Source organism: Cupressus sempervirens, chromosome 9 (assembly GCF_028749045.1).
Source record: "Cupressus sempervirens isolate cs-2001-9-10 chromosome 9, ASM2874904v1, whole genome shotgun sequence".
Lineage (NCBI taxonomy): Eukaryota > Viridiplantae > Streptophyta > Pinopsida > Cupressales > Cupressaceae > Cupressus > Cupressus sempervirens.
Window position 1 is genome coordinate 188,466,944 of NC_143126.1, and position 22,995 is coordinate 188,489,938.

Genomic DNA, 22,995 nt, shown 5'->3' on the forward strand with positions numbered 1-22,995 from the left:
ATGATAAATTTATTAATTTATTAAATTAATAATTAAATAAACAACACTTGCTATAAAAAAATATAATAGTTAAAAATCAATATACTATTATTTTTGTTTTAATTGATAATTAAAAGTACTTAACCACTATGAAAAATCATCATCATCAACAAATATTTTCTTCAAACACGTATGGTGCACCATGCATATTATTTAAGCATATTTGTTTTAATTATCACAAATCATTAATCCATAAATGTGCTCATTGGATGCATATATTTAACAGTTTTGTACAAATTTCTATTTTTAAAATTTAAGTATATTTTCTAAATACTCGCACACAAAGCAAATTTACAGAGTACTAATTAGAATGGACCTAGGGTTTTAATAGTGAGTTCTTATTTAGCGCACAGTTTCTACCCTAAAATTCTCTTTGGGTGCTTTAGGATTTTTGGGGCAGGGCGGATAGCAGGTTCAATTCGAAGAGCACAATGGTCGAGAAAGGCAAAACCCGCAGAGAAGAGGTTGTGACCAGGGAGTACACCATTAATCTACACAAGCGTCTTCATGGCTGGTATGTTTTTATACAACCCCCACTGAGTTGCCAAATAATCTTGCCTGGATCTGGTTTAGGGTAGTAACTTTTTTTTAACAAATCTAAATTTCTTATCGGCAAAAACATTAGAAATTTATAACATGCATTTTCTCTTTTTCCTTTTCTTTTTGTGATTTAGATTTCTTTGTTCGTTGATTAAAAAACTTTGTATGCAGTACTTTCAAGAAAATGGCCCCAAAGGCAGTTAAGGAAATAAAAAAGTTTGCCCAGAAGGCTATGGGAACAACCGATGTGAGAATTGATGTGAAGTTGAACAAGGCCGTGTGGAGCAGGGGTATTAGGAGCGTGCCAAGGAGGGTTAGGGTACGAATCTCCAGGAAGCGCAATCCTGAAGAGGATGCTAAGGAGGAGTTGTACTCGCTTGTCACTGTAGCAGAGGTTCCTCCAGAGGGTTTGAGGGGTTTGGGGACTAAAGTTATTGATGAGGAGGACTGATCTTTGTATGAGACGGGATATTATAATGTTTTGTTGAAGTTTGTTTTTCGAGTTCCGTATTAGTACTTAATATATTGGAATATTGAGTATTGTAGGATGTTTTTCTCTGAGGTGATTTTGTCGGAAACATTATACTTGAGGATTTCTACATGCGAGAACATTTTCTGTTTCATATCATGCAATTTGGTTCCTTGTTAGGCTTTAGAGAACCTGTAGTACGAGTAGTAAATTCACTTGTTTACACTGATAATGGTCATAGATATGTTTTATATTTGAATGCATCAACCTTTTCTTCTTATCTAATGCAGTCTCCGATGCACAATTTAATTCTCTCTTTTCAAAACATGTTATTTTCTTATGCCAATGGGGAAATAGTAAACTGTAAAATTCAAGCAAGTAGCATGCCCATTGCTGAAGATCAGACATAACACCATTCAAGGTCAACAAATTTAGAAACTCCAAATACAGTCTACAAAATTGACAAATTTTCTTGTTGCTTTCCAAAATCTAAATTTTAGTTGTCTATTGCCATCCATTGATCTAATAGTTGTATTTTTGTCACTTTCTTATTCAACACAGCTAACATTTTCATGTCCATCTCTGGTCACCTAACTGTGTTAAAAATCCTCTCAAAGGTTGGAAGTTCCTGACGCTTGTCAAATAAGCTGAGTGCTAGGGACCTTCATTATAATCTACGTTTATTTTCATTTTAATATATGTAGATGATACCTACTTTATTGGTAAATTGAAATTCTAAAGAAGTAGAAAGTTTGTCACCTAATCTTTTGATTGGTTGTCTTTTTACATGCATTGAAAAGACTAAAATTTATTGAAAGTAATTGTTTCCGAGTAAATAAAATTACCAGGAGAAAAGCTGGGATCGAACATGACTATAACTGTTAGTTTGTTTTTACACATGTATGGAAGATACATTATGAGTGGTCAGAATGTTTAAGCTATTTTAACTATCTTATATAGGGAGTTATAGTATGAGAGAGATAAAAGAGCAAATGGCAAATGCCTTTCAACATTTTTTTATTATCCAAGCCTCTCAGCTGGATGAGTTTATGTGGGAATGATCTCAAATACTATCTAGGAAGTTATCATAAAAAATGGACGCTCATTATATCGCTTTTCTTGTTCTCTCTGTGTTTGGTAATTAATTGTAAACTTGCAGTGGGAACAGGGCAATATATGTTTTTAGATCTTAGAGGTTTGCCTACTATATTATTCACCTAGTTTGTCAAACATCTGGAGAATACATTTAGTTTCTTTACTCAGGATATGTTTTCTAGCATCACGGTCTTCATTAATCTGGGCTATGATATTCCATCAAGTCTGATATCTTAGGAGACTGTTGGTAGTAAGGTAAGAAGCCTAGGAACTGCCCTATTATTTATTTGAATTTTCAATGACAAAAAATACTTCTAAATGATGCCCTTGAACGCGTCAATTTGTTTTGTCAAAACATTTAGCAAGTTAATTTGAAGTCTTAGCTTGTGCTAATTATTCCCATGGTTAGCAAGTGGTAGTGCAGGTATTGAGTCTTGCATTAGTGACAAATGTGGTGCTCTTCAGAGATCCTTCTCCTCATGCCGAATCTTGCACGATATGCAATATAATGTCCACAGAAACTAATTTGATATTCTAATATCTGATAGCAAGAAAGTACACACACACACACAGTATGTGATGCCAGTGTACAGATCACTCACTGCTCTGTCATGTCATCACCTCTCAGTTGTTTAGTATATGTTTAGACCATCAGTATGCATTTATTAATTTCATTAGATCTGCCAATTACAAGGAGCTATGTTATTTGTGATGGATGCTTAGTTCGATTGTTTACGTTGGCCTGAATATGTCTGAAATTCTATATAATAGCTATCCCACCTTTGTTTTATGTAGACCAGAATTCCACATTGAGGTGAATAGGCAAGAATAAAACCTCTTATATTGAGGCGAACCAATATGCATTTAGATTGAAGGTACATTTATTTGTTTTCTTTTGCATTTCAGTTTTTCTTGCTTATATTTTATGCATATGTATATGTATTTTAATATTAGTTTTGCTGAATGCATATATACTTGTGACTGTCAAACACCATCTTCTTTTGTAGTTAAGAATAATTGCTTTTGTATAAGGGTAAAAGTAAAAAAATTATTAATTTTACATGGTAGCCATCATCTGGAAACCGAGCTCACCAATATAATCAAAGAGATGATTCGTAAACGCAGGTTCAATTCATGACATGACATGCCACCATGGAATATTCGGTTATTCTGTCAGACCAAGTTTTAACAGTTGCAAAATTCTTTCAATCAGCATGTGATGTTGCTGACAATGATCCTACTTCAAGCTATTACTGCTTCTTCTGTAATACAATCATTTGCTTTTTACAAGGGACGTTGCTGTTTAGCCCAGAAAGACCACTGGATCCAGGTTTGCTCTCCAGATCTGGGCTCTGTAGTTGGCTATCATCGTACCTACTTGATCCGTGGGTCTGCAAACTCTGTGGAAGGGAACCCTCTAGAAAGTATTATTTTGAAAAATCTAGTGTAACACCAGTACTAGGGTATGTTGGGATGAGTTTCCAGGATGTGGGGAAAATGGGCCTCATTTTCGGGACAACCAGGGAACAACGGCAAGGGCAGGACAGGGTAGGGAGGGGTGTTGTATAGTAGATATGTAGAACTTGAAATGCTAGTTATGAAATGATGCTTCAGCAGGACATATCAAATCATAGTTGGCATAATCGCCGAATAATCGGCGAGTTTCTACTAATCGCCGAGTTTTTGGGACTGGCGAGTTTTTCTCAGATTTAATCGCAAGAAAAAATCGCCGACTAATCGGCGAGTTTTTGCAAAAAATCGGCGAGTTTTTCAGAAAAACTTTTTTTTTTTTTTTTTTTTTTTTAATTTTAATTTTTTTTTTTTTTGGTTAAAAACAAAAGGCAAAAAGCCTATATATATTATGTAAGATAGAGAGTTACAATATGCTAGTAGAGCTAGGAAGAGGAAAATGTGATTGTAATGATGTTTTTACTTCTAATTTGACAAATTATTTACTATTATGTTTCCCGCCATCAGCATTCAGCATGAGAATGTGATTTTGTACCCACTATGCATTTATATATATCTAAACTCTTGCTTCTTTCTTTTGTGTTCTCTATAATGAACTCATTAGATGCATCTTCTCATTGAAATTTGCAAAAAAATGTATTTTGAATTAAATTTTAGCGGTTTTTTTAGGTTCTCGAGTTTTTTTTTAAATGGCCGAGTTTTTCCCGATTAAACTTTTGGGGGGCTCGGCGAGTTTTTGGATTTGGCGAGTTTTCCAACTATGTATCAAATCAAAATACTTGAACATAGCAAAATTGCAACATGAACTAAAACCATTGAACATTCAACATACTGACATATTGCATACCCAACAGTAACATTTAAAAATCAAAATTCAAATAGAAATTCAAGTACTGATCCCAATAGTGGCATGGTTGGGGGAATGGCAGAGGTGGGGTTACTTGGGTACTTAGGTACCTGGTGTGGGGATGTCTCGGGGATGGGTACTTTGAGGTTTGGGAGGGGGGTGCGAGTCCTTGTGTTACACTGGAAAAATCATTATTATGTAGTTTGCTTTTCAATTTGAATTGTTTAAATAAAAAATCATTTATTAAAATTTATAGTTTAACAAACTACATCAGTGATTTCGGTAATGGGAGGTCAAAATTGGTGTAGGGAATGGGTACTTTGAGGTTTGGGAGGGGGATGCAAGTCCTCGCGATACACTGGAAAAATCATTATTATGTAGTTTGCTTTTCAATTTGAATTGTTTAAATTAAAAATCATTTATTAAAATTTATAGTTTAACAAACTACATTAGCGATTTCGGTGATGGGAGGTCGAAATTCCTTCAGTTGAACCTAAAGACAAGAAAGGAGAGTCCTCTCATTGAATTTGAGGGGTCAACTCACTCTACAAGGCTCCATGTAAGATGGAAAAATTAACAATCTTATGCTGCAAGAAGAACCCTGACACTGTCACTAATTACATGTGGCTTGGATCTGTGTATGTAATTAGACTATAGTGAAGCAAGTGGAGCCTCAAGTAGTAGTGTTACAATGTGAGATCTTAATAAAGTTAGGGGAGACTCAATTTCCTCTCCAAGTTATTTGGCTGTTTCCTCAGACTTAGTAGTCGATGCTTAGAGTTTAATCAATGCGTAGGCCCCAATCTCCCATTCAGGTAGATGTAGTGTTTGGCAGCAAATTCCTTGTAGGATATTGTTTTGAGGACTGCTTATGGATGATTGCTTGTGATTTTGACACACCACTTTACCCCGCAAAGAAATCTAGTGGTGTAATGGACTACATGGATAGTATGACTTATCTTACAGATTTTACAACGAAATTGGTCTTCTAGACATTAAGCTTACAAGACATCCCTTTACTCGGAAGAACAATAGAAAAGGTGAAGACCTTATCCAAGTAAAATGGATAGATTCTTATTCCCAGCTTATTGAGATTAGGCTTTAATGCATCTTTGATGGCCCTTTTGAGAACAACCTTATACCTTAGCCCGATTTTTCTTACTTGGACAAATAACAATACTAGAGGGTCACCACTGTTTTGGTATGAGATAATGTGGTCTTCATGGTCTTCACATTCGGATTTTAAAAAGTGTGTGAAACATGGTGGAATACTTCAATCCAAGGTTTTATTATGTTTAGGATAAAGCAAAAATTAGAAATCATGAAGAAGCATGTAAAGGGATGGAATAAGGCGTCCTTCCGAATTATGTTTTCCTAGATAAAGGAAATTGAGACAAATCTTAAAGAGATACAAGTAAGGATGGCCAAGGGAGAAGATCTCCAAAAATATGTTGGGTGGAGTTGTGGGACAAACAAAGAATGGTCCATATTGGAACTAGAGATTAAGAGTCTAGTGGTTAAGGAGATAGGAATTTAGTGCTCCACGAATTTGCGAGTAAGCATAGATGAAAAAATACAATACAAGTCTGAAAAATGAGTGAAATCAAAATATCTCCAAAGATAACCAATTGTGTGACATGGCAACATACTGACGCAATGCAAGACAAGAGAATCCCCAAAGGAGATGTCCTAGCCCCCAACAAATATCCACACAATGGAAACACAACACAAAATACAAGACTTAATCCTTTATTCATGAAACAACTGATTACATGCAATGTCCTGGGCTGTAAGGTCTTCTCAGTTATGGCCAAATACAAAGCAAGTAATAGGCCTTCTCATAGGGAACAACATTTTGAGAGGAAGAAATTTGATTCAAATGGAGCTCAATAGTTAGATTGGCAATGGTGAGACAATAGATTTTGGGAGGATGTCTGATTTGGGGATGAACCTCTAGACAAGAATCCCATTTTCAGATGCCTTATGAACAGTATGAAACAAAGACTTTGCTACTAGACTGTTACTTCATTGAACTATTGAAATCTTGGAGGGATCGCTCTCTTTGCTTTCAGTCCCAACTTGAACTCTTTAGCAAAGCAAGAGACTTGCAGAATATGCTGTTAGAGATAATTCTTTTCTAGTATAAATCATGATTTGGGATTTTTTGTTAAATAACTTATTCCGTGATTTTGGACAGAGGCAGCCCCCCTCCCCCTTGGGTTTAGGAGGTGTAGAATTCTCAACTCATTGCTAAAATAAACATATTCTTGTGGACAATGATGGACAGCAAGATCTCTGCCCAGGATAATTTGATCAAGAGGGGGTTCCACTCCAAATAGATGTATCCTTTGCAAACATGACGAAGAATTTGTTTCACATATCTTCATTTGTTGTGAAATTAGTCAGGAGTTGTGGTGTAGAGTTCTTGGTAAACTTCATATCAACCGGGTTATGAACGACACAGTTCAACTGCTGATCAAGGAATGGAGGAGGCCATGCCATAACCCTATGATGCCACAACTTTGGAAATAGACCCCCCCCACTTATCTTAGAACATCTGGAAAGAAAGGAATAATAGGATTTTCAAACACACTGAAAACTCTGTGGAAGGTCATCTTGAATTCCTTCTATAAGTAGTTGGCAGAGAATATTATGGTTAGCTTGGGGAGGTGTGCTTCCTTTCCCTGACTGCTGAGGAAAATAAGATAGTGACTAATTGGAGACTTTCATAGATTTATGCTATTTACAACAATTCTAAAATGTCAAAAATGAAGGGAACCAAATGGAAAAGATCCTGGGTGGCACAAGCTTAGTTTTGATGGATCTGCAAAGGGTGTCAAAGGTGCAGTAGGGGGTATACTTAGAACTAGAACTGACAAGACGGTCCTTGCTTATGCTGGCAATCTGGATAGTCATACCAACTTTTAGGTGGAAGGGATGGCCCTGTGCATGAGGGTTAAATTGGTCCTTTCGTTTGGAATCAAAGTATTGATTGTCGGAGGAGACTTCGAGTATATTATTGATGCTACTAGAGAGGTGGTGAATAGCTGCCGGTCCACTGAAGGAATCCTAGAAGACGTACATATGTTCCTCCTCTTGGGGCTGACACTCCTTCAATTCATCACAACTATGGGGAAGGGAATAGAGCTGCTGATGCCGTGGTTGCCTTTGTCCTTGATATCATTGGGCTGAGGTGCTGGAAAAATGAGAAGAATATTACTCCAAAAGTCGAGGGAAATTATACAAGGGGAAAGGAAAAGTAAACTATGAGATGTGCAAACCACTTTTAGAGAACATTACAAGAGCCTTGTCAATGGTTGATACAACTCCTCGCTGATGTAAAATATTAATAAATTCCGAAGGAGTAATAAAGTTATTTCTTACCCTATTGCTTGTACAGAATTGGTTATCTTGGGCATTGAGAGTAAGAAGAAAACTTGCAGAACTTAAGGACTGGCTGATGCCCAAAGCCCAATTCAGATTGCCCTTTGCAGATGGGTGAACGTGTATTTTATGGAGGGTCTTTGGTGTGTCTTCGTGGAAGAATAGAAAGCACGCTATTACTGACAGGGGAAACTTTATTGTCAGTATGTATACTGTTACTGTGCAAGACACAATGGGGAGTCTGGGTCTCATGGATTTGGCAACAAATAGATTTGTGGGGCTTTAGGGAAATGCTTCTAGATTTGTTGATCATGGAAAACGCCATTCTGACTGATCTGATCAAACCACCTCATACAAAATGCATGAGTGCACTCAGGACAGACTTCGCCAGCTGGAAGAGGGAGAGACAGGAGAAGATCAGCCCAGCGGCATAGTGAAGCACTACAAATCAATGGCAAAATTGCAGCTAATCAACCCTCACTACATGCTGTCGATGCATACCCTAAGAGGGTCAAATGGGTAGAGGTCTTAGAACAGGAGATGGACATGATGGGCTCGGTAGTCCTAACCTCCTACATTTTAGACAGCTTTGAGGGTTGATGAGTAACGATAAATATGAGGACGATGCCACTTTAAGTCTTAAATGGCTGTGTTGGTTGTCTGAAATCAGGGGAGGAAGTCTGTCAAATCAAAGGCTTGGTTGACTTCTTTGTGAATTATTTCCAGAGGTGGATTGTGGGATGCAAAATATGGCAAAGTTTGGGCTCTACCCTGTGTATTACTAATGAAGACTTGCAGAATAATGAGTAGAAGAACCATGAACTGCTGGATTTCCTTTCCTTGATTGGCTGTGTTCTTAGTTCCGCCAAGCATAAGCCCTCAGCATCTCTATGCCTTGTCTGCTTTTACTTGGCTGATAGTTGTTTTGATCTGTTTTTGTCTGCTGCTTAATCCCGGCCAAACTTCTGATTTTGTATTTGGCTGTCTAAGCTTGTAGTTGGCTGTCAAATTCCATCCGCTACTTGATTTGTAGTCTTTTAATCTGTCTTGATCAGCTATACAGCCACGCGGTTGCTGTTTTGTAAATGTCGGTACCCTAGTTCTTGCTGCTTGTTTTAATAGAAAACAAACTATCATCAATCTTAATTTATTTACATTAAATCTTAAGTTTAATATTACTAAATTTATTTAAGTTGTGAATATATCAATTTTATGATCCATTTCAGTATCCTGACATAAAGTGCTTGGCAGGGTACACAGAATGGGGGGATGCAGCTTTTAGTATTCAGTTACATTTGATCTTTAGCTAATAGTCTATTTTATGGATGGGGTTTTGGCTTAAAAAATGTCTCATGGGGGAACAGTTTGCCCTCAAACAATTTCTGAGTAGTGGTTTGTTGCGACCACAAATGAAGGTAAATAATTTAAATTAGTTTTTAATTCTTAAGGTAAGTGGTGGATATTATTTTTGAAACTTGATTACATTGGTCCTCACTGGACAAAATGGTGGGCCAAATGAATTGCATTAAATATTTCACTGAAGGTTGTTGTTGTGTATAATGTGATTTATTTACAGTAAATGCAGATTAATGTTGGTGAATATTTGATTTGATTCAATCTGCTGCAATAGGCTATTAGCTGGGCAGATGCTGGGCGGATGTCTGCCGGAATAATGTCATGTTATACTCGGAAAGTAGTCCGACTCTGCTGGCAGGGTGAACATTTATCAGATAAAAGGGTCAAGCACCGTTTCGGAGCAGGGGCTGTTCAGACTGTCTTAAGAAATTCTTTTATGCTTATTAATGATCATAAATATTAACCTAAATATCGTATCCATATGAATTTGTGCTTGCACAGATATTTCAGACGAATATAGCAGGTGTCTTTTTTAATCTGGGAATTTATAGCTAGATTTTCAGCACGAGTTGGTTTTGTACTATAAGCTTTTTCACAGCTGACTAGGCTTGAAGATTTCAACTTCTTCATCCTTGATTTCTTTGTGACCTTATTTTATCGAGTTTTTTCGATACTTTAACCATGGCTTGACATTTTTTGTGCTAGCAATTTTATGGTTTGTTTAATAGTACAAACTTTAAAGAATTGGGAATTGTAAGGTGCAGATCCTTTTAACAGAAGTATTTTCATGTAATAATATTATGCTATTGAATTTAACTTAAATCATTTTATCCTAATGCTGATGTAGGCTGGAGTGTTTTCATAAAATTAATTGCCTTTGTTAAACATGGAAGTGGCATCACTAACAGGGAACCTTGAGCAGGCGGGCTCTTTGCTGTACTATATTCTGAAGGAAGAACATATGTTCGCTTCTAAGTGAAGCAAGCTGGGATTCTTGTAGCCATTAGGAATGAGTAGAGTGAAGTTCAAAAAACATACTACAATAACTGTAATTGACTTACCTCAACATGCTGCAAGAACCAAAATCAATTTACTCATAGCTGCTGCTTCAGTCTATTCACAGTGAACGTCAATGTTGTTTGCCAGTTGAAAATGTCTTTCAGGTGTGATGCAGGGAAGGGTTTAACTGTCCCAAATTTGCTGTTAGATAACCACAAGATGGACATGTCACACACATGCCGGGGAATGGAAGATCCATGCAGCCCTAGCTATGGCACCGACAATTTGTGGTCTATTCAGCAACCAGAATACTCTTGCCATCCTAATAATTAATGAATAAAAACTGAAAAATAGTGTAGTTCTAAAATTTAATTTTTTTAATAAAATTCATTTAAACACAGTTAAAGGTACAGTCTGGTTGCTGAATAGACCACCACATTATTACTAAACAGTCTTACCAGTTTAGAGGATATTAATTATTATCTTCACTGAAGAGATTGTTTCCGTTTAGATTATAAATATTATTATGACTATCGTGCATACCATCCAAGGTTTTGTGTGTTTGCTTTAGCATTTTTCTCGCTGAACATTTTTGATTCTATCCATTTGTTACCTAATGTTTAAAGCATTTTATGGTCTACCTTTAGTAAAGATTTGGATACTGTTTTAACAAGAGGGGCAAAATAAGTTGGTTTTCATTAAATTCGAAGGCTGAAACACAAGAAGTATACTTCTCTGCTCAAATTATTATTAACCGCTCAAACATGTTGGGATCTATAATCGACAAATGCACAATGAATATAATTGGTTACGTGTCATATGATCCAAAGATCAATAAACAATTAGAAAATGGGTGATTAATTCATTGTAGGCATCTGGTAATCCAAAAAACCACCATCGGATACATGTGAACGTAGAGTAGGCTGAGTTGAATAATTTATAAATTATAATGACGCCGACTTCTGTTTCCAATCAGTGTAAAGATGGAAGTTATTCTATTCTGTCACGATTTGAGGAGAATTCAGTGGATATGAATAAATCAGTCAATATCATATGGCAATTAGAAAATGCGCGATTAATTCATTGTAGGTACCTACAAAGGCTAATATTAAGCAAAACTATGATTGATATTGGTAAAACATGAAGACAAGGATTCGTTAAAATTGATTGATATTGGTAAAACATGAAGAGAAGGATTAGCTTTTACAATTATACGAGTGTTAGATTCATAGAGTCTTTTCATTGGACCACCATTCTCCTTTGATTGATATTCAAGAATAAAAATATTTTTCATACTAATTGTACGGGAAAAAAGAAAGTTGTTGACCATTTAATTTGAAACCCTTGATTGATAAACAATCCTAACATAATTATTAGTCATATGATTGAACCTCACTAGCCTACTTACCAAGTGCTATCTAAACTTTGCTAATGAATGCATGATGGCGAGTATTTCCTTATTGTAGATGGAATATAGCTCCTTTGTCTTTTAACTTTTGGTTCTCATAGGTAATAGAGTGCCTAATTTCCCTCACCTGAAGCATCACATTCCAACACAAGGCATAGTGAAATTTAGTAGAGCTAATATAGGACAAGTCCTTGTCACACCTCAAGTTTGTCAAATGATTGTTGAGCCTCATTCATCCACCTAAAATCCCCTTTCTTGATGAGACCTATTAGAGATGTGCCTAACTACAAAAATAACCCTTTGACAAACCTTGTGTAATAGCTGCTAAAACCAAAGAGACCTAGTAACTCTTAGAGTGTCCTCGATGGTTGCCAATCTAGAATTCTGTTTATATTTTCCTAGTGCACTTAAAGACTCGAAGCAACAATCTTGTTGTCTAACTAGAGAGTCTGTCATTCTCAACTTGTGCCTACATAATGCTTAAAATTTTATTGAGATGTCTCAAGTGTTCATCATAAGTCATACTCTACATTAGAATGCCATCAAAGAATAACAAAATTTAGTTCTACAACTTATTACAAATATAGTAAATATAGGAGTAGAAGTTATTGGGAATATTGATCACAACTCAAATGGCATAGTAGTTTATAATGATACTCGAATATTGCCTTAGTGAATATCCTATTCCCTTACCTAGATATGGTGACACCCTAATTGGAGATCTTATCTTAGAGAAATACACCACAGTGCAACTTATCTAATAAGTCACAGGGTTTCCAATTTTAATGGTTTTTTTTGTAGAGCTTGATAGTTCGTACACATCCTCATTGTCATATCCTTCTCCATTAATACAATTAGAGAACCAATAAAACCTTAATGGTTTTTATGGTTTCTCCTTAAACTTCTTAGAGTGCTTATAAGGTATAGCAATGACAAGATTAGAGCCCTCCATTTCAATACCATGTTCAAACCCTCTATTTGAAAGTTTGTCTAAAGGAATCTCATTGTTTACCAAACTATGTTTGTCTAACAATGTATCAGTGCCCACATGATATTAATCACTAACATTGCTAATGGCCATAAAAGAAATCAAACACTGCGTCACCCATTCCACATCACCATGTTTCTAGTTACTTTCCATCATCTTCATTGAGATGATCGTGGGAGCACCATTAAGCACACCTTTCAACACAAACCTTCTTTCTATGGGATTTAACTCCATAGTGTAAAAGTCCTAAGAGTACTTTCCTAGTGAATGAAGCCACTAATTGGCCAATGTAATATTTGCATCCACTAAATCAACCATATAGAAATCATGAGTAACAATTTCATTAGTAAGTGTAATAGTCAACTAAGGCACTCATTGGTTGCATGCCATATTGAAACAATCTCCTATCATAATATTAAATCCTTAAAAATATTTAGTTTGTATTCTCTTCATGGCTATTAATGTTGAATCTATGAAATTGTGGGTCATCCCACTATTTATGAAGACTATCACTCATTGTCCCCACAAGGGTAAATTTTGGTGTACTAGATAAGGTAGCAATATTTCCACCTTTGACCCCTTCAGTGAATTTTCATTTTTCAAAATTATTTCTTTCATAACACTAACTTTGTTCTAAGTAATTTCTTCCTCATTATCAAAGAGGGTCTCAAGGTAATGTACCTTACCCTTTCCAAGATGCTCGTGACCCTATTCCCAAGGGTCCTTATAGATGAAACCTATTTTCTTTCAACACAATTCATTATGAGCTTCATTATAAAATGTGTCATTGTATAGCTAATCCTTTTGAAAGGGTTTGTTGTATTTCTTATTCAAGAATTCTTTCAATTATAATAGCCTTTTTACAATTGAGGATTCCATGTTTCTAGCTTGATTAATGCCTTCATCTCTACATATTGGAAAACTCATCTAAAAAAAGTACAATCAACATCCTCTTACACTTGTTAGTGATCAAAACTAATAGCTAATGAAAATTACAGATTTATGTATCTATTAGATTGTACTGTTCCACTTCTAGATTAAGTATGGATGTTGTAACCTGCAACCATTTGTTAGTATATTATTGAAAATTTCATATATAAACATATTTATAATATTGGATTAAACAAAAAATTAAATTAATTTCTAACCAAGCTACCCTTCCTAATCCCTCAGAAGAGCCCTTTTCTCAAATTACCTAATCCTTTAGTGAGAACTATACCTTGATTAGGTGATTATCATAGGAAAGAGCATCTTCCTTGGGCCTCTTTGGGATCTTTGGCAACACTACTTGATAAAGATCGCACCTCTAACCAAGTCTCTTATCTCTGATATATGCATATGTTTGACCACTACAATATATATTGTCCCTGAGAAGTCCTCTATAAACCTCTCCCTGAATTCCATTTTAGGAATCTCAACATTCATACAGAATGTCTCTTTGATCTCTATGAGTTTAACTAAAATAATATTCTCTCCAACTATATCTTTTGGAAATAACTCCTCATAATCTAGGATGATGAACATTCTGTCAGTAATGATTATAAAATGTCACCCGTAATCTCATACCTCTGTCCTATGGTTATTATTCTATCTCTGTTGGCCACGACTCTGGATGGGATCCTCTTATGTTTTACTTCCCTGTATGTTAGAACTTTGATTGCTATCGTATTGAGAGATTATCCAAAACCCATCACTGGTGAGTGGGGAAACTCTGATCATGATGGTTACTTAGTAGTATGGTGCCGATGACTGGTCTGGTCGTTATGATTCAATTCACCTATGATATCTTCCTTCTGGATCACCAACGTGATGAAAGGTACTTGCAATTGGCTTCTTGTCTGATTATGCGATTCTTCCTTCTCCACTTATCGGCAGGGGTCTACGTATCTGTTTAATGAGAATCTTGGTTGTGTTATTTTCTCTGTCCTAGCTGTCGATGATACAATTTGTTAGAGTTTTATCTTCCGTGGATCAATATTTATCTTTTTTTTCTGCGTTCCTCTCAATAGGTATTGATTACCTATATGTATGCACATACCATTGCGTTGGTGAATACTTACACCTCTTAACATGTGTCGGTTTGTCTTATATCGTTTTGTATCAACATTTGATAATTATATTAAGTCTTAGCAAAAAAATAGATTAATTTGATAATTACATTACGTATTAGTAAAATAGATTTAATTTATAATTTCACTATGTGTGATAATAGGTATTGCTAAAAAATATGCTTTTAATTATAATTTCATTATAACTTACATTTATGTACATGTCTCTTATCTTGGAAATTATGTGTCATTAGGATTTTACTTTGGGTTTATTACAATCCTTCCATCTCAATATTGCTTGTCCTCAAGCAATTTGAGGCTTTCTTCTTTTTCCCAAGTGACATCTATAAAGTTTTAGAGATCTTGATTGGTGGAGACTAAGCAATATATTTCTTGCTGATTTCTTTTTGTTGACAGACCTATTCGTTATTGATTTATAGCTTGAATTCTAATTTGATATAATCTGGAACTTGTATTTAGATTTCAGTCTGAGATCTCTATTGCGAGTGTTATTGATATTGATCTGTAGATAACATGATCAAGTAGGGGCATGACCCTACATGGTCATGCCTCAATATATATAATACTAATAACACCCATTCATAACTAATTATTGACTGATGCTAACCACACCCAATAACAATTCCTTAATAACCAATATTATTAGCCAAGGTAAACTCTCGATTTATTAATCGGTGTGAGTGATATAGTTACCATATTATCAATGATAACACCCGATAACAATCGGGGTTATATAAAGCATCTTTATGAATGTAAATATATTCGGTCTGAAACATCATGAGATATAATAAGAAGAATATCATTTGATAAGGTTACTGCATTCAAAATCAAATTGACAGGTAGTAATACATACATACATACATACATATACGTATACGTATACGTATATGTATACGTATACGTATACCTATATATATATATATATATATACATATACATATATATATACATATACATATATATATATATACATATATATATATACATATATATACATATACACATATATACATAAATATATACATATATATACATATACACATATATACATAAATATATACATATATATATACATAAATATATACATATATATACATATATATACATATATATATATATACATATATATATATACATATATATATATACATATATATATATATATATATATATATACACACACACACACACACACACACATATATATATATATATATATAGCATTCAAAATCAAATTGACAGGTAGTAATACATACATACATACATACATATCGTATACATATATATATATATATATATACATATACATATATATATATATATATATACATATACATATATATATATATACATACATACATATGTATATATACATACATACATATCTATATATACATACACACATATCTATATATATATACATACATATCTATATATATATATATATATGCACGTGTGTGTGTGTGTAATATATATATATATATATATATATATATATATATATGCACGTGTGTGTGTGTGTGTAATTGATTTTACTATCATATACTTATTAAAACAAGTAGTGTTTCAATGCACTAAATGATAACACCTTTAACATTGCCTCTTAGCAATGAGGGTTTGAAAAATTTACTTATATGCAAGCATAAGAACCCCTCAACTGTGGTTTAATGATTATGGTGTTCAACAAAATCCGACCTGAAGAACTATAACAATAATTTTCATGGTTTTTGAAAAAATTTGGGCTGAAGAACTAGGATGGTTATCAATGTCCGGCAAAATTCGGCCCAAAGTACCATAATAATTCTCATGGTGTTTGACAAAATCCGGCCCAAAGAACCATGATGGTTATTAATGTGTTCGGCAAAATCTGGCTCGAAGAACAATGATAACACTTTCCTTCAACACTTTTGGTGTTAGAAGGTTGGTCATCTATTGATAAGATCGTCACCTTACAATAGAGACCTTAAATCATATGAAAGATCGTCACCTTTCATTTTACAAGTTTGCAAACAATCTAATTTTCAATATTCATGAATATATATAATTTACCAAGTTTATCTTTGAAGTACTCCATTTTCACTCTTGCAAGAGGTTTGGTAAAAATATCAACATTTTGATCATTTGTGCTGATATAGATCAGCTTGATTACATTCCTATCAACCATGTCTCTAATATAGTGGTAAGGAGTCTTGATGTGCTTAGATCAATTATGGAACACATGATTTGTGGAGAGTTGATACAACTCTGATTGTCACAACGAATCACAATGGAATCTAACTTCTTTCCAAATAATAGCTTCCGTAACCATACGGCTTCAGACACTCTCATAGAGGCTGCCATGTATTCAACTTCGGTGGAGCTCAAGGCAATTTTAGGTTGTTTTCTATTGAACCATGATATCATTTCTGATCCAAGACTGAAACAACATCTAGTTGTACTTTTACGGTTAATGGAACAACCAACCCAATCATAATTAGTATAACCTTCGAGTTTGATTTCAACATTTCTGTATTTTAGTCCAAGACCAATAGCGCCATGTAAATATCTCAAAATTTTTTTTGTAGCCATTAGATGTATTTCTTAGGCTCACACATAAATTGACTTAATACATTTGTGGTATAACAGATATCGGGCCTAGTATTTACCAAATACATGAAAGATACAATGATTTGTATGTAAAGAGTTGGATCGATAGATTTTGAGTGTACTACTTCCTCTTTTAGCTTGTGTAGATTAGTTTCCATTGGAGTTGCAAGTGGTTTACTGTCCATCACCCCAAATCTAGCCAGGATATCCTGAGTGTATTTCCCTCGATTTAGAAATATGTGATCTTTCTTTTGACATACTTCTAGACCCAAGAAATAATGTAGTAAGCCTAGATCCTTCATTTCAAACTCAACAACAAGATCTTGTTTGCATCTTTCAATCAGATGATCATTTCTTGCTGTCAATAGATCATCAACATATAAAACAAGTATTAACATATCATCATTAGGGATTTTGAAATATATGTTAGGATCAACTTCATTTCTAGAGTATCCTAATTTGGTGAGGTAGCTGTCGATCCTTTCATACCAAGCTCAAGGTGCTTGTTTAAAGCCATTTAAGGCCTTCTTGAGTTTACACACATATAGGTTTTTATTTTTTACAACAAAACCTTAAGGTTGTTCAATATATACTTCTTCATTAATGACTCCATTTAGAAATGCAATCTTTACATCCATCTAATGTATCTTCCATCTTTTAGATGCTGCAATTGCAATAATTGTCCTAATCGAAGTGTAACGAGCAACCAGAGCAAAGGTTTCTTCATAATCAATGCCTGCCTTTTGGGAAAACCCTCGTACAACAAACCTTGCTTTATGTTTCTCAATGTTGCCATCTTTTGCATATTTGATTTTATATATAGCCATTTTGAAGAAACAATTGATTTGTCTTTTGGTCTAGGTACAATATCCCAGACGTCATTTTGTAGTATCGATTGATATTCTTCACCATAGCATCTTTCCATGCTTGACAAGTCAGGGTATCTTCAACAGTTGTTGGTTCGTATTTAGCAAGCTCAGTTATTAAGGCAATATAACAAGATTTGTTTACAGTTTTCTTGTTTTCCCTGGAAATTTCATCTAGTTGAAAATTATTTTCTTCGATCATTTTTCTTGCCCACAAAGGCCTTTTCTTGGTATTAGAGATGTCTCTATCTTTTGTATCTAGTAATTGTTCATTTTCTTCTAATGTGTTCTCCCTTTGAATTTCAGTTTGAGTATTTTCATTTAAGCCTATAATGGGCTCATCTTCTATATTTGTAGATAGTTTTAATGATGTGTTTTCCTCAAATATGACATCTCTTCTTACTTCAACTAATCTTTGTCTAGGAACATAAACTCTATACGCTTTTGAGTTTTCACTATATCCAACAAATATCCCTTTCTTTTCAGATGGTTCTAACTTAGTTCTTCTCTCTTTGGGTATGTGAATATAAACAAGGAAATCAAAAATTCTAAAGTGACTAAAGTCAGGTTTATTCCCTGTAAAATCTTTTTCAGGTGTTATGTTCTTTAGTATAGAGTGGGGACATTTGTTTTGAATGTATACAACAATATTGGTGGCTTTTGCCCAAAATGAAAAATGTAGGTTTTGATCAAGAAGCATGGATTTTGCTACTTAAACAATGGTTCTATTCTTTCTTTCTACTACCCCATTCCATTAAGGATTATATGGTACTGTATACTCCCTCTTAATCCCAACAAAAGTACAAAAAACTTTGAAATTTTCAGAAGCATATCTCCCCCATTATCAGATCTCAAAGTTTTAATTTTCTTTTAGATTTGATTTTCCACAATTTCATTGAACTCTTTAAATTTTGATAGAACCTCATTAGATTCTTTGACTTTTAGAAAGTAGATCCAAGTTTTCCTAGAGTAATCATCAATGAATATAATGTAGTAAGAGTGACCTCCTAGAGAGAGTGTTGGCATGGGCCAACATAAATCAAAGTGAACTAGTTCCAAAATTGATTTAGACTTGTGTTCACTAGGAGGAAAAAGTTTTTTTTATGTTCTTTCCTAGAGCACATCCTTTACAGATGCCTATGTGCTTTGAATTTAGGTTTGGTGTTCCAAATATTTAGAAGAGAGCTAAATCCAATATGTCCAAGTCTTCTATGCCAAACTTCATTTGAATTTGTTACTTCATAATTAAGGGCTTATTTTTGAATGTTGCATAATTTGTATGAGGTCCCATCTCTGGTTCCTATGGCGATAACATTTTTTAGATTAGAATTTTTAGGCCAGTACAAGACTTTATCTTCATTGAAGGTGACTTGAAATCCTTCATCAGCTAATTTAGAAATTGAAAATAGATTTCTTTTTATGCCTAGTACAAACAAAAAATCTTTTAATTTTAGTGTAACTCCAATCCTTAGTTGTATAGAACAGGTCCCAATTCCTTTGATTGGATGGGTGGAGTTGTCTCCAATGGTGACTCCTTTAGAAATATAATTTTCAAAGGTTTCAAATTTTTTTCTGAATCCTGTTATATGACAAGATGCCAATGCTATCTATTATCCACACATTTTCATTTGAGTTTATCTCGCTTGATAAGGCAGAGTAGAATAATAGAATTTCATCTTTCTTTGTTTCAGCTAAAGATGCTAAGATGTTTTCCCTTTCCGAACAATTTTTGAAGATATGTCCAAGTTTCTCACACTTATAACATTTAATTTTTGAGAAGTCATTTCTTTTTAAATTATTATTCTCTTTCCTTTTGTCATATTTCTTCCTTTTAAATTTCCTCTTTTTTAATTTTATTTGAAATGATCCCTCTAGAGATTAACCTTGATTCTTCTAATGTGCAATCATTCTTTAGTTGATCAAAAGGTGGAATAGAAGGTTTGCTGATTACTTGGATGAATGCTTCCCATGATAATGACAATCCTCTAAGTGCTATTATCGATAGTTCTTGATCTTCTACTTTGCTTCCAATATAATTTAGATGATTTTTAATCTTAGAGATCTTTCCAAAGTTAGATGAGATTGTTTCTCCTTTACTCATTTTAGTATTCATTAGTTAATTTTTTAGTGTAATCAATCTACTTGAGTTGTTGATTTCAAATGAATCCTTAATTGTCTTGAATACTTCAAATGCCTTCTTTTGGTTTGATATGGATGGAAGAATATAATCTTTTATGGAATCCACAATGATTTTTCTGGCTTTATTATTTCTTCTTTTCCAAGTAGCTTTTTCTTCCTCATCTTCAGGAATCAAAATGTCCGATTCAATAAAAGATTCTAATTCTTCAAGAATTGTAGTAATTCAAATTTTCCAAGAAAAGAAGTTTGCTGCTCCTTCGAGTCTATCCTCTACTTGTACATTATTTGACATATTGTCCCTTTTATAAAAATAAACAGATTCATAGTCTCTTAAAAAATAAGGCTCTGATACCATGTAAAGTTTTATAGATCTTGATTGGTGGAGACTAAGCAATATATTTCTTGTTGATTTCCTTTTGTTGACAGACCTATTCATTATTGATTTATAACTTGAATTCTAAATTGATATAATTTGGAACTTGTATTCAAATTTCAATTTGAGATCTCTATTGCCGGTGTTATTGATATCGATCTGCAGATAAAAAATGAACATAGTATATATATATATATATATATATATATATAGAAACATGATCAAGTAGGGGCATGACCCTACATGGTCATGCCTTAATATATATAATACTAACAACATCCATTCATAACTAATTATTGATTAATGCTAAACACACCTGATAACGGAGAAAGAATGGAGGAGGTCTGGTTAGATTCTAGGATCGCTCTTTCAGAATTTGAATTAGCTGGGTTGTTGGTAGGCGGGAATCTGGCAGGAGGAACTGACCCTCCAGATGCTAGATGGGGTTTTGAGAAGAATGTTGGGAGTGAATCCTTGGCTAACATGGAAAATGCAAAAATCTTGTGTGAATCTGATCCTTTTTGTGCTCAATCAAAATTTAAAATATCTAGTTCACAGGCAGGCGGGAAACTGGTCAGAGATAATTTGGAAGGATGTTCTATCCTTGGAGGAGTTGTTGGGGGTTCTGAGAATAATTTCGGGTCAGATTCTCTAGCCAACATGGATATTGGAAATAAGTTGTGCGAATCTGGTCCTTTTTGTGGGGTAGGCGAGAATCTGGTCAGAGAATATCTGGTAGGAGGAACCGACCCTCCAGGCGCCGGAAGGGGTTCTGAGAAGAATGTTGGGACAGAATCCTTGGCCAACATGGATAATGAAAAGATCTTGTGTGAATCTAATCCTTCTTGTGCTCAATCAAAATTTAAAATATCTGGTTCGCAGGCAGGCAGGAAATTGGAGAGAGAATCTGGTAGGATGTTCTGTCCTTGGAGGATCTGTTGGGGGTTCTGAGAAGAATTTCGGGTCAGACTCTCTGGTCAGTGTGGATATTCTAAAGAAGCTGCGCGAATTTGGTCCTTTTTGTGGGGTTAGTGTCCCCCCATTGGATTCTTTTCATGGGTCGGGGCAGGATCTCGAGAAGGAGAAAGATGTTGCTGATTCTAACAAGGAAAAGTTTTCAGAAGGGTTGAAACCTTGGTCTTCTCTTTTTGGAAAGAAACCTATAGGAAAATCTCTTTTCTCGCCGGTGATTGCTAAGTCTTGCTGGGAGAAAGGTGAGTTTCAAGTTTTTATTCCAGATCCTTTAGTTGATTTTTCTGTGTCCTCCATGGATTTCACCCTAGTGGGTAAATTTTTAGGAGCAAGACCAGTTCTTGAATCTCTTAGAAAAATGGTTAAAAGGAAATGGATTATTCGAGGAGAAGTTGATATTGCCCCAATGTTGAATGGATTCTTCTCTTTTATTTTCAATTGCATTGAAGATATGAATATGGTTCTTTGTGGGGGACCATGGTCTTTTGGTAAATGTTCTCTCACAATTAAAAAATGGGAGCCTAACATGGATCTTTCAGATTCTTTTTTCTTAACCACCCCCATTTGGGCTAGACTTCCTAGTCTCCCTTTAAAATTCTAGCATGAGGACATTTTCAAAGGTATTGCCAATTCTTTTGGTGAATTAGTGGCACTAGATAATGCTACGATTTCTAGAACCAAACTTCAAAGTGCTAGACTTTAAGTTAAAGTGGCTGACCTGAATCATCTCCCAGATAAGGTGGAACTAATATCCAAACTTGGTAAAAAGACTCAAGAAATTATTTTTGAAGATCTACCTAACTCTTGCTATGCTTGTAAGAAACAGGGGCATCTAGATAAATACTGTCCCTCCAAAAGTAAAAAGCATTTGAACAGTGTTCCGGATGGGAAAAAGACCAAGATCCAACAAAATAAAGTATGGAAACCCAAAAAAGATTCTAAATCATCACATGCTAAGGTGGATAAAGTGCCTTCATTTGAGAAAGCAATCTTTGAGAAAGATGGACATGGTTTTCAATCTAATACCATAATGCCTGAGCAAAGAATAGATGATTTGGCTGATTTATCAAAACAAATTGTTATTTATCAAAGGATACAAGATCAAAGGAGAGATTTAGAAGATAAATCCGTGCTAGAGGAAGGTGAATTCTTGGCCGAAGCTGGAAATCAATCAGAGATGGGTGATCTTCATGTTTCTCAGTCTAGGGAGTTCCAAATTTTATCTCAAGCTAATTATGACCTTCCTTTGGATGAACCTCCCCCCCCTAGAGGCTGTGATTGAAAAAGGAGATAACTCAAAGCATAAACCAAACCAAAGAAAAAGAGCTGATATTAAGAACATTACTAAAGGGGTAGAGACTAGAAGCAGCAAAATAGTCCACCAAACCAAGATAA

General features: G+C 34.6%; 1 protein-coding gene and 1 long non-coding RNA gene across 3 annotated transcripts; both read left to right on the plus strand.

Moving 5' to 3' along the window:
- Nucleotides 1-289: 289 nt before the first annotated feature.
- LOC149538105 (large ribosomal subunit protein eL31-like) lies at nucleotides 290-1,333 on the plus strand. Its single transcript, XM_089799471.1, has 2 exons — nucleotides 290-553; nucleotides 751-1,333. The coding sequence occupies exons 1-2, from the start codon at nucleotides 471-473 to the stop codon at nucleotides 1,028-1,030; spliced, it is 363 nt and encodes a 120-aa protein (XP_089655597.1). The 5' UTR covers nucleotides 290-470; the 3' UTR covers nucleotides 1,031-1,333.
- A 3,370-nt stretch (nucleotides 1,334-4,703) lies between these two features.
- Nucleotides 4,704-9,736, plus strand: LOC149538106 (uncharacterized). 2 transcript variants are annotated; one of them, XR_016355972.1, is made up of 2 exons: nucleotides 4,704-9,259; nucleotides 9,421-9,736. It is a non-coding gene; the product is annotated as an uncharacterized LOC149538106 (long non-coding RNA). The 2 variants fall into 2 exon arrangements; XR_016355971.1 differs by having other exon boundaries at nucleotides 4,816-9,259; nucleotides 9,475-9,736.
- Nucleotides 9,737-22,995: the final 13,259 nt, after the last annotated feature.